The 12,741-nt window shown below is 44.5% G+C and overlaps 1 protein-coding gene across 1 annotated transcript in view; it reads right to left on the bottom strand.

Moving 5' to 3' along the window:
* Positions 1 to 287: 287 nt before the first annotated feature.
* LOC120226892 (doublesex- and mab-3-related transcription factor C2-like) overlaps positions 288 to 12,741 on the bottom strand; it is a 44,332-nt gene continuing 31,878 nt past the window's right edge. Inside the window, exons 2-6 of the mRNA XM_039225062.1 lie at positions 4,396 to 4,614; positions 4,165 to 4,313; positions 3,366 to 3,502; positions 2,062 to 2,209; positions 288 to 840 (exon numbers count right to left, since the gene is read on the bottom strand). Coding sequence (XP_039080993.1) covers positions 794 to 840; positions 2,062 to 2,209; positions 3,366 to 3,502; positions 4,165 to 4,313; positions 4,396 to 4,610 — 696 coding nt within the window. The 5' untranslated portion in view covers positions 4,611 to 4,614 and the 3' untranslated portion in view covers positions 288 to 793. The remainder of the gene's footprint in view (positions 841 to 2,061; positions 2,210 to 3,365; positions 3,503 to 4,164; positions 4,314 to 4,395; positions 4,615 to 12,741) is intronic.

A 12,741-nucleotide genomic window follows, 5' to 3' on the forward strand; every position in this document is an offset into this window, starting at 1 on the left:
GGCCTGCTCTGCTCATTCATAAGACTTGCTTGACCCTGCAGACAACTCAATTTGGGGCCCTCTGGCCAGCTGGAAACAGTCTATGCCAGGCAGAAGGTAGGCACTTATTTTAAATGAGGAAAACCTTTATCCCCCCTTTCTTCACTACCCTTTTCTTGTCTAGTCATGCTAAGGAAGCCCAGTTATTGAGTAAGGCGATTCTCACTTAGAAAAGTAAATTGAACAAATCTGTTAGAGTCAGGAGAGTCTACGTTATACTGTGGTAGCAAACAACTCCTATATCTCAGTGCCTTACAACAATAAGAGTTTATTATTTGTTCACACACACAAACCTAGACACAAAATGAAAACACCCTTATATTTTGACAAGCATGGGTACATACATGAGTGAATGGGTATGTTTGCAATCATGAGTCAAATGAAAACTCTTACATATGAACATATGACCTCCCACAGAACCCTATTTAGAGACTGACTAGCTTAGACCCCATGAAGCTGTTTTCATAAGAGACATAAAAAGGCCCCAGAATCTAGGCATTAAAGGATGGGGGGGGGTGCAAGAATATCCACTCTCAGCCAAGGAATTGCCCCATATCATAAAAAGAGCCTGGAAAGCTTATAAAAGAACCTAGAGGTTAAAGAAAAACACGTTAAGCATTTTGGACTTTAAACATTTTGTAAATGCATAAATAGGCAGTACTCTACTGAGGCCTCCTCTTATGGGTTTCTAGCTCAAGAGCGAGATGCACTCCAGATAGCCGGTAGGAAGAGAAATGGATCTGCCAAGCCTGGGTCAGAGAGAAGGGCTAGAGGGCTGGAGTCCTCTATCTCCAGCAGGAGCTGCAGATAGAAAGGAAGACGTTAGAGCCAGGTCACATTCATTTCCCCTCCTGGCTCTCCCCTCTTTTTTGTTCTACCCAATCGAGGCTTTGTCACCTGGACGACAGCACAGAACTCTTCCTCACTGATGTGTTCATTTTGGTTCTTGCCTCCTCCAATCTCTCCATCAAAGTCACTATATATATATATATATATATATATATATATATATATATTTTTTTTTTTTTTTTTTTTTAGTCAAGCCTGGGATAATTGAATATACTCTTCCCTAGCTCAGACATTCCCTGGCTCCTCACCACCCACAGTTTTGGGTCTAGCTCCTAAGCCTGGCATTCTAGACCTCTGTGACCAGTAGCCTCTCCAGCCTCATCCCTTTCCATTCCAGCAGTTCCTCTAAGGTTTCTGCTTCACTCAAACACCACACCCCATCCAACATTTTGGTCTGGGAGTGCCCAGCCTTCCCTCTCAACCTTCCCAGGACTCTATGTCTCCTCAGACCTCAGTCCTTCCTCTCCAGACTGATCATAAAAATTTAGCCACAAAACACAACTAGTGAAGTCATCCAGGCTCGACATTTAGACTGGAGGCAGAGACAAGATCTCCCTCCAGGCTAGGCTCTTATCACTTGTGTATAAGAGCTCACCACAGCATATTGCAGAGGTCTGGCTAGAAAGCTCTGAGATGGGGACGCCTGGGTGGCTCAGTCGGTTGGGCGTCCAACTTTGGCTCAGGTCATGATCTCACGGTTCGTGGGTTCGAGCCCCACATCGGGCTCTGTGCTGACAGCTCAGAGCCTGTTTTGGATTCTGTGTCTGCCTCTCTCTCTGCCCCTCCCCTGCTCATGCTCTGTCTCTCTCTGTCTCAAAAATAAATAAACATTAAAAAAATTAAAAAGAAAAAGACAGCTCTGGGATGGGAGTGAGGAGACCTGGGCGTGCCACTTGATATGCTGCATGCCCAGCCACTCTCAGGGCCTCAGTTTCCTTGTCTCTTGACACCAGGGCACTGGGCATTTCCTGCTGAGCACGGAGCTCTGACGGTTCACTGAGCAACCACCAACTACCATCTCTGGCATCAGGCTGAGGAGCTTGGGTGCCTGGGCCCAAGGAGGTTCAACCCACCAACCCATACCTCTCAGTTAGGCCCTGCTTACCACAGTGTCCTCCCATTTCCCAACCATCCCCACCCCGTGCTGTGCTCTCCTTTCAGGGACCAGGCTACCTGCTGCCGTGCAAGGCTGGAGCAGGGGAATGGGGCCAGAAGATGCCTGAGAGGAGTTTCTCAGCATCAGCAGAGCCTCAGCGGCTTCCAGCTTCCGCTGCCACTCTGAGGAGGCAGAAATCGAGTCCTGATCAGAAGTTACAGGAGCCTGCAATGGAAAGGGTGTAAGAGAATGGGAACTGAAAACCATGCCTCCCCATGTTCTGCAATTGTCTCTTCAGCTCCCGGTTCCGCTCAAGGCCCCACCCACCCCAAGGCCATCTGCCCTTCCCATGTACTAAGCTTGGCCCCTGCCTGGGTCCTGGACCCCGCTATTTTCCAGGATCTGTGGCCGCAGTGAGGACAGGGTCAAGGGTGGTACATGGCTGGAGGGCCAGAGCTGAGCATCTAGAAACAAGGAAGGAGAGGCCAGGGGATCAAACCCTCTGGCAGACACATATTACCAGTACACAGACAGGGCCAGGATGTTGCAGTATCTGGATGTGGGAATCTGAGTGCCTGCTGGCCATTAGTCGTTGTGGCTTGTGCAAGTCCTTTCCCCTGTTTGGCCAGCTTTCCTTTCTATGTCCTTCCTCTATATCTTTCCTGAGACACCCATTCCTGCCAGCAGTTTCAAAACTCTCGGGGCAACAGTGACGAGTGTGGGAAAATACAGGTGTCTGCACTTTAACCTGAAAAGCACCTGGAGAGATGTGATGACTGTCCCTGTCCAGGGACTGGTTCTCACCTCCATACTGCCCAATCCCCATGGAACTTGAAGGACCAGCTTGGCTCATCTCCAGGAAGCTTTCTCTAAGGGCCTCTGGACTCTCCCCTGGGTTTTGTGGCCCTCACCACCATGGCCCGCCTTTCAGCGGGACCTTCTATCCCATCAGTCTGTTTCATGTGGAATAACAGCACCCATTCGTTGAAGTCCTGCTATGTGGCACAACTTGGCCTGGTCCTCTTGTCAATGCTATAGGCTTATGATATTGTCCCCATCAGTACACCACTAAGGAAATGGAGGCTTGGAAGTGTAATGTCACTTGTCCAAAGTCTCACAAATAGGAAATGGCAAGGCTGGGAGAACCCTGCCCTTGCCCACTAGTCTGAGATGCTGCCTCCTCCTCCCCTCCTCCTGCTCCTCCACCTCGTCCTTCTCTGCCTCCGACTTCTGGTCCCGCTCCTCTCCTCCCCCTCTTTCTGCTCCTCATCAGTCGCCACCTCCACTTCCCCCTTGTATCTCCCATGGCATCAAGCACAAAGGTTGGCCATGCAATAACACAGTATATAGCTAGCTCTGTGGTCGTTCTCAATTTACGCACATGCTGGACAGGGCAGAGGTCCTGTGGGTCTTCTTGGAAAGAGAAGTTGTCAGTTGCATCTTCAAGGCTGCTGGAGTCCAATATAGAGACAAAGATTTTGGGGCCTGACCAATCAGCAGACCTCTTTGGGTGCTTGCCTGCAGGAGCAGAGAGCGCAGGGTGGAGTGTCAGTACCAGGCCTGCCATGGAGAGGAGACGTGGGTATGTTGTGGGATGAAGATAGTAGCCCAGAATGTCAGAGCTGGAAAGACCTTGAGGACCAGTCAGTTCCTGCTCTTTATTTTCCAACCGGGGAAATTGAGGCCCAAGGAGAAGTATTATTTCCCCAAAATCATATGGCAGGCTGCAATCGGGCTAGAGAGGGAATCCATGTCTTCAGGACAAAGAGAAAAGAGTCTGGGCAGTGGCTGAGATGGGAACCTCCTCACAGCCCCCAGACTCTCCTTTCCTCCCCGGGGTTGCACAGGGGTGGGCCTCAAACTGGGACATGATGCTCTCCTTCCCAGCTGGGGAAAGCTGAGGACACGTTAGACGAGCCTTTCCCCCCTGAACCCACCCCACTCTACCTCACCCCCAATCTGAGGTCTCATCTCACTGTGGACCATTTCCACCCTCCAGATTGCTCCTTCCCACCAACACTTGGTAGATTATACTGATGAAGTTTTATGAGTGGGGCATCTAACGCCCCAAGGAGTAACTTGCCAAGGCCACATCGAAATTGGGTAGTAGGACTGGTGGCAGAACAGTTCGTGCTCCCTGCACCCAAACCCAGATGCCCTCCCTGGCCAGAGACACTCACTGACAACTCCTCCTTGAATGGTCAACTTCTGGACATGGCTGTGAGCTTTGGTAGGGGAGGCTCCACTCATTATCAGTCCTTGAGTCAGGTGCCTCTTTAGGCATGCCCCCTGCTCCCTCTTCAAGGCACTCTCAGCAGGCAAGATTTCCCTAAAGTGGGGGATTTCCAGTCTACAGTCAGACACGTTTAGAGAAGCATTCCCCCACCCCCACTGTCAGACACCATACTCACGAGAAGAAGGCACACTTGTGACACTCGCAAGCCTGGAAGGGGCAGGAGTGCTCCTGGTCCTTGATTTGCTCATCGAGGCCGTGGTTGTAGCAGCGGGCACAGCGACTTACAGTTCTTTTGGGGCCAAGTTCGATCCCCCATGGGGCTCCAGTCTCAAGCCCAGTGAGGGGGTCAGAGGTCCAGCAGGGAACAGCAGGCATTTCATTGGGATCCATGGTTCTAGGGCCAGGAATGGATGTCAGGATGGCCACATGATCCCCTACCCTCAACGTACTTCCTCTGCCCTTCACAATCCCCACCTGAGGTGCCTGGATTCTTCTTCATCCAGCTCACCGCTGAAATCGGATCGCACCCACCCTTCTTGCTCACACAGCCTCCTTCCCAGAAGGCTCCACTCACGCAAAGCCTCGTTCCAGGCAACTCGTGGCATGGTTCCTGTCAACTTTCAATCGAGTCATCATTCTCCTTGCCTACCTTCACTCTACAGAGACCCCGTGTTTAGGCATATACATTCAGTCTTGTGCCCCCTTCAACGATTCCTGCCCTCCCCTCCTCATGTGTCATCCTGTGTTCTGCTATACCTATTTTTCCTGGCAACCACTTCCATTGTTGTCTCCCTAACCTCCTGCATTTATTCACTCCCTACTCATGACTCTATGGCTCCTGCACTCAATTCTGTTATTAGTCTCATGTACATCCTACATTCAAATTTCCTCTCACCTCCCATTCTGATCTTCTTCTGCACCCCACTGTAATCTTAACTATTCTCTCCCCCCGCTTAAGCAGAAACTCCTTTGTACCCCGTGAGATTATATTATGCTGCTGGATCCCAAGCCCCTCCTTTGATAATTATGTCTTATTCATCCCTTCAATTAGTCATTGACTAGATCCCTGTTGAGCCCCCTGTGGAATGCCAGACCCTGATCTGGTTAACAGCCAACTCCTCAATGCACTAATTGTTTTCTTCCACCAGCACACCCTCTCTGCTTTCATTTAAACCCATGCATTCCCTACACAGCCTCCCAACAATCTCCCATGATTCTCTTCACGCTCCAACAGTTATGCTTGGGTACACCTTCCCCATCCTCCAAACCCAGGGTGTACCACCTCATCTCCAGGCAGCCCAATAATGCGCTGCCACTACCACATCAAAATCAAAGGCAAGGGCATACGCCCTGCCTCAGGTTCCAGACGCTAGGAGTCAGGGGTCTGAGGCAAGAGATCCACCCATAGGCATGCCGAGGTGGTTGGGTGGGGGTGGGGGTGCGGGACACTGAGTGAGACATCAGGAGCAGACGGAGGGACCCCACTGAGGTGGAGGAGAGGGGAAGGAGTTGGTGATCCAGAACAGGAAGGAGGGAGGAAAGAAGATGTGTGGAGAACGAGGGTTATATTCCCGATGCCACCCTGTGGTTACCTCAGCCTCCAACCACAGCGACAGGAGGTGGGAGGGAAGACCAGTTCTCTCTCCCTTTCCCGCTCTTTGCACAAACGCTAATGAGCTTCCAGCGCAGCTTTCCTCCTCCCACGTCAGTGGACTGAGACCAATGAGCTTCGAGGTCCACCGGAAGTCAGCCACCAAAGTCCCGCCCCCTTGCTCTCCTCCCACTTCTTCACGTGCAGGCTTTACCACGCCTGCCAGTGAGTAACTCCTGAAGTGAGGTGGAGGTTTGTAGTCCCCCAAACCTTGTTTCCCAGACTTTAGAACAAGGGTTGTATGCCCGATGCTAGCCTATGGTTACCTCAGCCTCCAACCAGCGACAGGAGGTGGGAGGGAAGACCAGTTCTCTCTCCCTTTCCCGCTCTTTGCACAAACGCTAATGAGCTTCCAGCGCAGCTTTCCTCCTCCCACGTCAGTGGACTGAGACCAATGAGCTTCGAGGTCCACCGGAAGTAAGCCACCAAAGTCCCACCCCCTTGCACTCCTCCCACTTCTTCACGTGCAGGCTTTACCACGCCTGCCAGTGAGTAACTCCTGAAGTGAGGTGGCGGTTTGTAGTCCCCCAAACCTTGTTTCCCAGAATTTTCTCCCTTTGGATGTGAAATACTACATGTGCATGTGTTTTAACTCATGTACTTTGTATTCTATTCTGTAATTTACTTTTATAAAATTCAGTGTGTGTTTTTAAGATTCATCCATAGTCTTGTGTCAGATATTCTCAATCAGGGGACATCCTGCACCCCCAAGGAACATTTGGTAGTCCAGTAGTTCCTGGAGTCAATTCAGTCCGCCTTTGCATATCTCAGCTTCTGAGCTCCCTGTCTGGTTCGTAGTTAAATTTGTCTATTCCTGTGCCGATACTCCAGCATCTTAGTTTTTACCTCTCATCAGGATATCTTGATCCATGGATGGTAGGGCAAGTCCCCACAGCTTATTCATAATCTTCAGGCATATCATTCTTGTTCTTCACCTTTTGCCCTTCCAGCATATATGTTAGAAGGAACGTGTCATGTTCCTTGAGAACTCACTTGCAACAGATTTGGTATGCATTTTCATTGAATCTGCGGGTCTGTTACGGGAGAATTGGCTATCTTTTTGACACTCAGCCTTCTTAGTCACCAACATGGCATGTCTTTCCATTTATGTGGGTCTTCTTTAACGTTTTAATCCTTTAGTTTACTATTTAGTTTTATCTTTTCTACATTCAGATCTTGTGCATCTTTTAATGTATATCACCCAAGATACTCTAGAGTGTTGTTGCTCTTATACTGTACTTGATATCTTTTTAAAATGACATTTTCTAATTGTATCTAATTTATAGAAATCCATTTGACATTTTAAAAACTATATTGACCTTAAAGTTGGCCACCATGCTAAACTCTGTGATATCTAATAATTTGTCTTTAGGTGTCTGTGGTTTTCTATGAATTTGTGAGGAAGAGAAGTACAATAATCAATTTACAGGTTTCTTAAGCCTTTACTGGCTGGTTTGGACGTCCACTACAAGGTGGAACAGACATGGCAAAATTGGACCTCTTTGGGTTGTCCCTAATATTAAATAGAATGCTGCCAACATTTCCATATTAAAATGTGTTTGCTGCTTTCCATTCTTTTCTCTCCCTCCCCCCTCCCTCCATCTGTCTCCCTTCTTTCCTTCCTTCCTTCCTTTCCTCCCTTGTTTCTTCTTTTTTCTTCTTTTCTTTTGTTTTCTTTTCTTTCTTTCTTTGTCTCTCTCTCTCTCTTTCTTTCTCCCTTCCTTCCTTCCTTCCTTCCTTCCTTCCTTCCTTCCTTCCTTCTTTTTTTCCTTTCTCTCTCTCTCTCTTTTTCTCTATTAGTTTAAGGGGCTTCCTCTATATTTCTAGGTTAATAAGTTTGTCTTAAAAATCATGAATAGAGGGGCACCTGAGCGGCACAGTCAGTTAAGTGTCCAACTTTGGCTCTGACCATGATCTTGCGGTTCATGGGTTCAAGCCCCACAGCAGGCTGTTTGCTGACAGCTTGGAGCCTGGAGCCTGCTTGGGATTCTGTATCTCCCTCTCTCTCTCTCTCTGCTCCTCCCCTGCCCACACTCACTTGCCCACTCTTTCGCTCTCTCTCTCTCAAAAAAAAAAATAAAAACATTAACAATGTTTAAAATCATCAATAGATATCAAATTTTACTTTTCTGTCTCTACTGAAATGATCAAGAATCTGTTTAGTCTGTTAATACAGTGACTATTATTTGCAGATGCGTTTTTCAAAATCTTTAGTGAAGTTTATAACCACAAGAGGACAAAAACAAAATTGTGTATATTAATAAGTTTTCAAAAATTAAACATACACATTCAGTCAACACCTAGAGCAAGCAGCAGAATATATTAGCAATACACAAACCCCTCTCATGCCCTCTTCCATCTATATTTTTCAAATATGAATCCAGCTTCATTCTCCTAGAATAAATGTAACTTTGTTATGGTGGATCATCTTTTATAGATACTTGTGGGTTCAGTTTCCTAAAGATTTGCTTAGGAATTTTTGCGTCTTCTGTTCATGAGCGAGATAGACTTGAAGTTTCCCTTTCTCATACTATCTTTGCTGCTTCCAGCGTCAAGGTTTTCTGGTTTTCTTTTTCTTTTTAATTTTTTTTATTTATTGAGAGAGAGAGAGAGAAAGGGAGAGAGAGAGAGAATCCCAAATAGGCTCTGCACTAATAGTGAGGAGCCCAACGTGGTGCTCAAACTCAGGAACCTGTGAGGTCATGACCTGAGCAGAAATTAAGAGTCAGACGCTCAACTGACTGAGCCACCCAAGTGCCCAATCAGCGTCAAGGTTTTCTAGTCTCATAGACCGAGTTGGGGAATAGTTTCTCTTTTCTACCCTCTGGGAGTTTTTGCATAAAATTGGGATTATCTGTCTTGATACTTTATTAAAACTTGATCACTAAACAGCTGTGATGCCTGTTTTCCTCACTTTTTTTTTCCTATTGTAATGTGGATAATTTCAAACATATATAAATAGAGTTTGTATGCAAACTTACAGTCTCCAAGTTCATTACGGCAGAGCTGTGGTCCAGGAACTCTAGCTGGCATCAGATTCCAAATAGGCCAAAGAGTGTGTGAAAACAGAATGCTGAGCTTTCCATCTATAGTCTCAGATTAAAATATCTGGGGTGGGACCCAGAGTTTGCTTTTCGACAAGTTGCCTGGTGGTGCAAATGCTGCGGGTGGGGAATCACACTTTGAGAAACATTTTATATACAAGACAGAATGGCGAGGGAATCTCCAAGTATCCATTACTGGATTGCAAACATTAACAACTCATACCCAATTTCATTTCATATAGACCTTCTCCCCTTCCTCTCTTACAGATTATTTTCAGGAAAATACCAGAAATCATTCTACCTTATTGTGGAATGTTTTACCACGTAGCTCTAAAAAATGAGCAATCCCTTTTTTTCAACGTTCTATTAAAACGTACAAAGTTGAAGAGTGAACATTCTTTTACCTAGATTTCATAGTATCCTATTGCTTTATCTCTCCTTTTTTTTCTTTTTGCTTAACCACTCAAGTTCCAAACACTTCATCCGGTTACTTAAGAATAGATCTCCTAAGAACTAAGATATTCTCTTGTCTAACCGTATTACTGTTGTCATGTTGAAGAAATTTAACAATGACATGATAATATTATCTAAGTCCATACACAGCCCATATTCAAATATATCCTTTTGAGAGTCAACAGTTCAATCAAGTATCACACATTGCATTCACTTGTCATGACTCTTTAGTATCTTCTGGTCCTAAACGGTTTCTCAAGTTAGATCTTCCATGACAATGACATTTTCCAAGAGCCTAGACCCGTTTGCTTCCAATGTGTCCACAATATGGTTTTGCCTGATAATTCCTCTTTTAGATTTCTGTTTAATATTTTTCGCAAGCATATTAAATGAGTGATGGGTAGTTCATGTTACATCACATCTGAAAGCTTCAAAGGTCAGTTTGTCTAGTTGTCGGTGCTGATCTTGGCATTACCCAGTTTGATCACTTATTTATGGTATCGTTGGACAGATCACTCCATTGTAAAGGTATCTTTGTTCCTCTGTGACTTATAAGCAGTCTGTAGCATGATATTTTGATAGCATGCGGGTATTCTGTTCCTTCCCTGCAAAATTTCACCTCTTAGCCTTAGTTTTTGTTCCTGGTTCTTGCCTGATTTGATTATTATTTGGTGGTTGAAAAATGATCACTTTCTAAAAGTGCTGTCATTTGTTTCTACTTTCATTGATGGACATTTTTCTGTGAAGATGAACATCCCAGCTTCCCACTTCCACCCTTTGCAGCAGCAGAGGAACATGAAAAGCCACTAATTCGTTGTGTTCAAGGAAATATAAAGAGAATAACGTGAACAATATTAAGAGAAATGTAAGCAAATTTAAGATGAATTTGGCAAAAATTTCTCTAACTGTCCAAACAGAACAACAGAATCTACTGTCTGAAATTAATAATAACAACAACAACAAAGATTTTTTAAACAATTATTAAGAGAACCTGAGTTATAAATTTGGCCAGCTATAAAACAGCTTGACTCTTTTGTGTGCTCTCTCCGTCTCTGTCTCTGTCTCTCTGTCTCTCTGTTTCTCTCTCTCTCTCTCTCTCTCACACACACACACAAATTTTTGGATAGACACATGCCTTAAAAATAGAAATAAAAAAGCACTGTTTATTTCAGTTACAGAATGTATGTTAGAAAATTGTGACACCATATATTACATTTTAAAAAAGCAGAAGACCTTCAACCAAGTCTATATAACACAAGACCTTTCCAATAATGTGATAGAGGAATTGATTCAAAATCTGAAAAAAAAAATCCAAATACTTTATTTTTACCATTACTTGAGTCATGAGACATGAGATCCTGGCCAATTAATACCCTAGGTATATTCTGTCTCCAAGGATTTTCCAATTAGCGAGTACATGATTTGTAGCTTAAAGAATTGAACTTATGGTGCAAAGATTGTGTAATATTTTCTATCACTTAGAAAAGAATTTGAGCTAAGTACAAGAGGTATTACAAAAAACAGTTTCTGTCATGAAGGACCATAGTATATCTGTTATGCTGGAAAGCAAATCTCATTGTTGTTATAAAAAGAGTCCGATGTTTTTCTTATTCTTCTTTCCACTGTATGGTACATATTGAGGACATCGATACTTAGCTTTCTAAAATAGACTGTATGTAATCTATCGTGAATATAGTTATTGATGTCACTCAGTAAATATGTTCAAATGTGATTCATTGTAGCTTAATTTTGTCATTCTTGCTAGAAGTTTGTACGTTTATTTTAAAATTTTTAAATGTTTTTTTAAATTTATTTCTGAGAGAGAGAGACAGCATGAGCAGGGGAGGGTCAGAGAGACAGGGAGACAAGGAATCCAAAGCAGGCTCCAGGCTCTGAGCTGTCAGCACAGAGCCTGATGTGGGGCTCGAACCCACAACCGTGAGATCATGACCTGAGCCGAAGTCGGACGCTTAACCGACTGAGCCACCCAGGCACCCCCAGAAGTTTGTAAGGTTTATGGATCTTTTCAAAGAACCAGATTTTTGTTTCACTGATTTTCTCTATTGTTTTCTGTTTTATATTTCATTGACTACTGGACTTAATCTTCAGCACTGCCTTCCTTCTGCTCACTTTGCTCTTATTCTTCTAGTTTCCTGAGGTGGAAACCTAGATTATCGATTTGATGCTTTTTCTTTTACTTAATGTAAACACTTAATGATGTAAATTTTCATTTCAGCAATGCTTTCGCTTCATCCCACAAATTTTGATATGTTTTATAATCATTTCTATTCAGTTCAATTCATTTCTTGATGTGCTGGAACATTTTCTCTTTAGTCCATGGATTGGGTGGCCTCCTTACCACTGGGTGTTGAAATCATTTCAGCAGGGAAAAGGCAAGTTGTCTCCTTACTGCCTGGTGGAAGTATAGTTCCAAAATCTCCACGTGATTGATTTCCAATAACATAAGAGGGGCAGAGTGGCCCCTGTTTCTGCCAGTTAAATGTGGAATTCTAGGCTTCCCATTAGACCTTTGCTGGTTTGAGTGGGGTAAAAAGCCATTGCTTGTTCTAGGGTGTTTGGCTGAAGTGGAGCAGTTACTGTCAAAGGTTTTCTGTCTTGCAAGGCTGCCACTTTTCTGACCCTTATGCTAGACACAGCAGGCTTTTGTTGCAGCTCTTTCGTTGTTCTCATTTTCACCCTAATCATCATCGGTTTGCCTATGCCTTTCATCATTTCTAGGTAGCTGTCTTCTTCAGCTCAAAGTCTGGGATATATGACACGGAAAGAAAACCAAAGGAATTCACCACTGTGTCCTTCCTTTGGTTCTGAGATCCCTAGTTGTTCTGCCTTTTCCTCTCCACTTTGCAGAGTCCTATGTTTATTTTATATGTGGTGCCCAGGCTTTTAGGTTGTAATTAGTGGGAAGGATAGGAACTGTACCTCTACTATCTTCCCAGAAGCAGAAATATCTATATGAATTTAATTATAAGTCTTGATTTTTTTGCATGTGTTTGGATTTAAAATTAAATTTAAATTCAATTTTAATCCAACTTAAGATATGGACACCTGGGTGGCTCAGTTGGTTAAGCATCTGACTTCGGCTCAGGTCATGATCTCACGGTTTGTGGGTTTGAGCCCTGCATCAGGCTCTGTGCTGACAGCTAGCTCAGAGCCTGGAGCCTGCTTTGGATTCCTTGTCTCCCTCTCTCTCTGACCCTCCCCTGCTCACGCTGTCTCTCTCTCTCTCAGAAATAAATAAAAGATTTAAAAAAATTTAATCCAACTTAAAATAATTGAATTCAATATGTTTGTCTTTGATCCGAAACTCTAATTTTTGCAAGAAATAAACACATCTACCTGAGAAGCTATTTGA

The sequence above is a fragment of the Hyaena hyaena genome, unplaced genomic scaffold (assembly GCF_003009895.1).
Source record: "Hyaena hyaena isolate Hyena2069 unplaced genomic scaffold, ASM300989v1 scaffold_1891, whole genome shotgun sequence".
Taxonomy (NCBI): domain Eukaryota; kingdom Metazoa; phylum Chordata; class Mammalia; order Carnivora; family Hyaenidae; genus Hyaena; species Hyaena hyaena.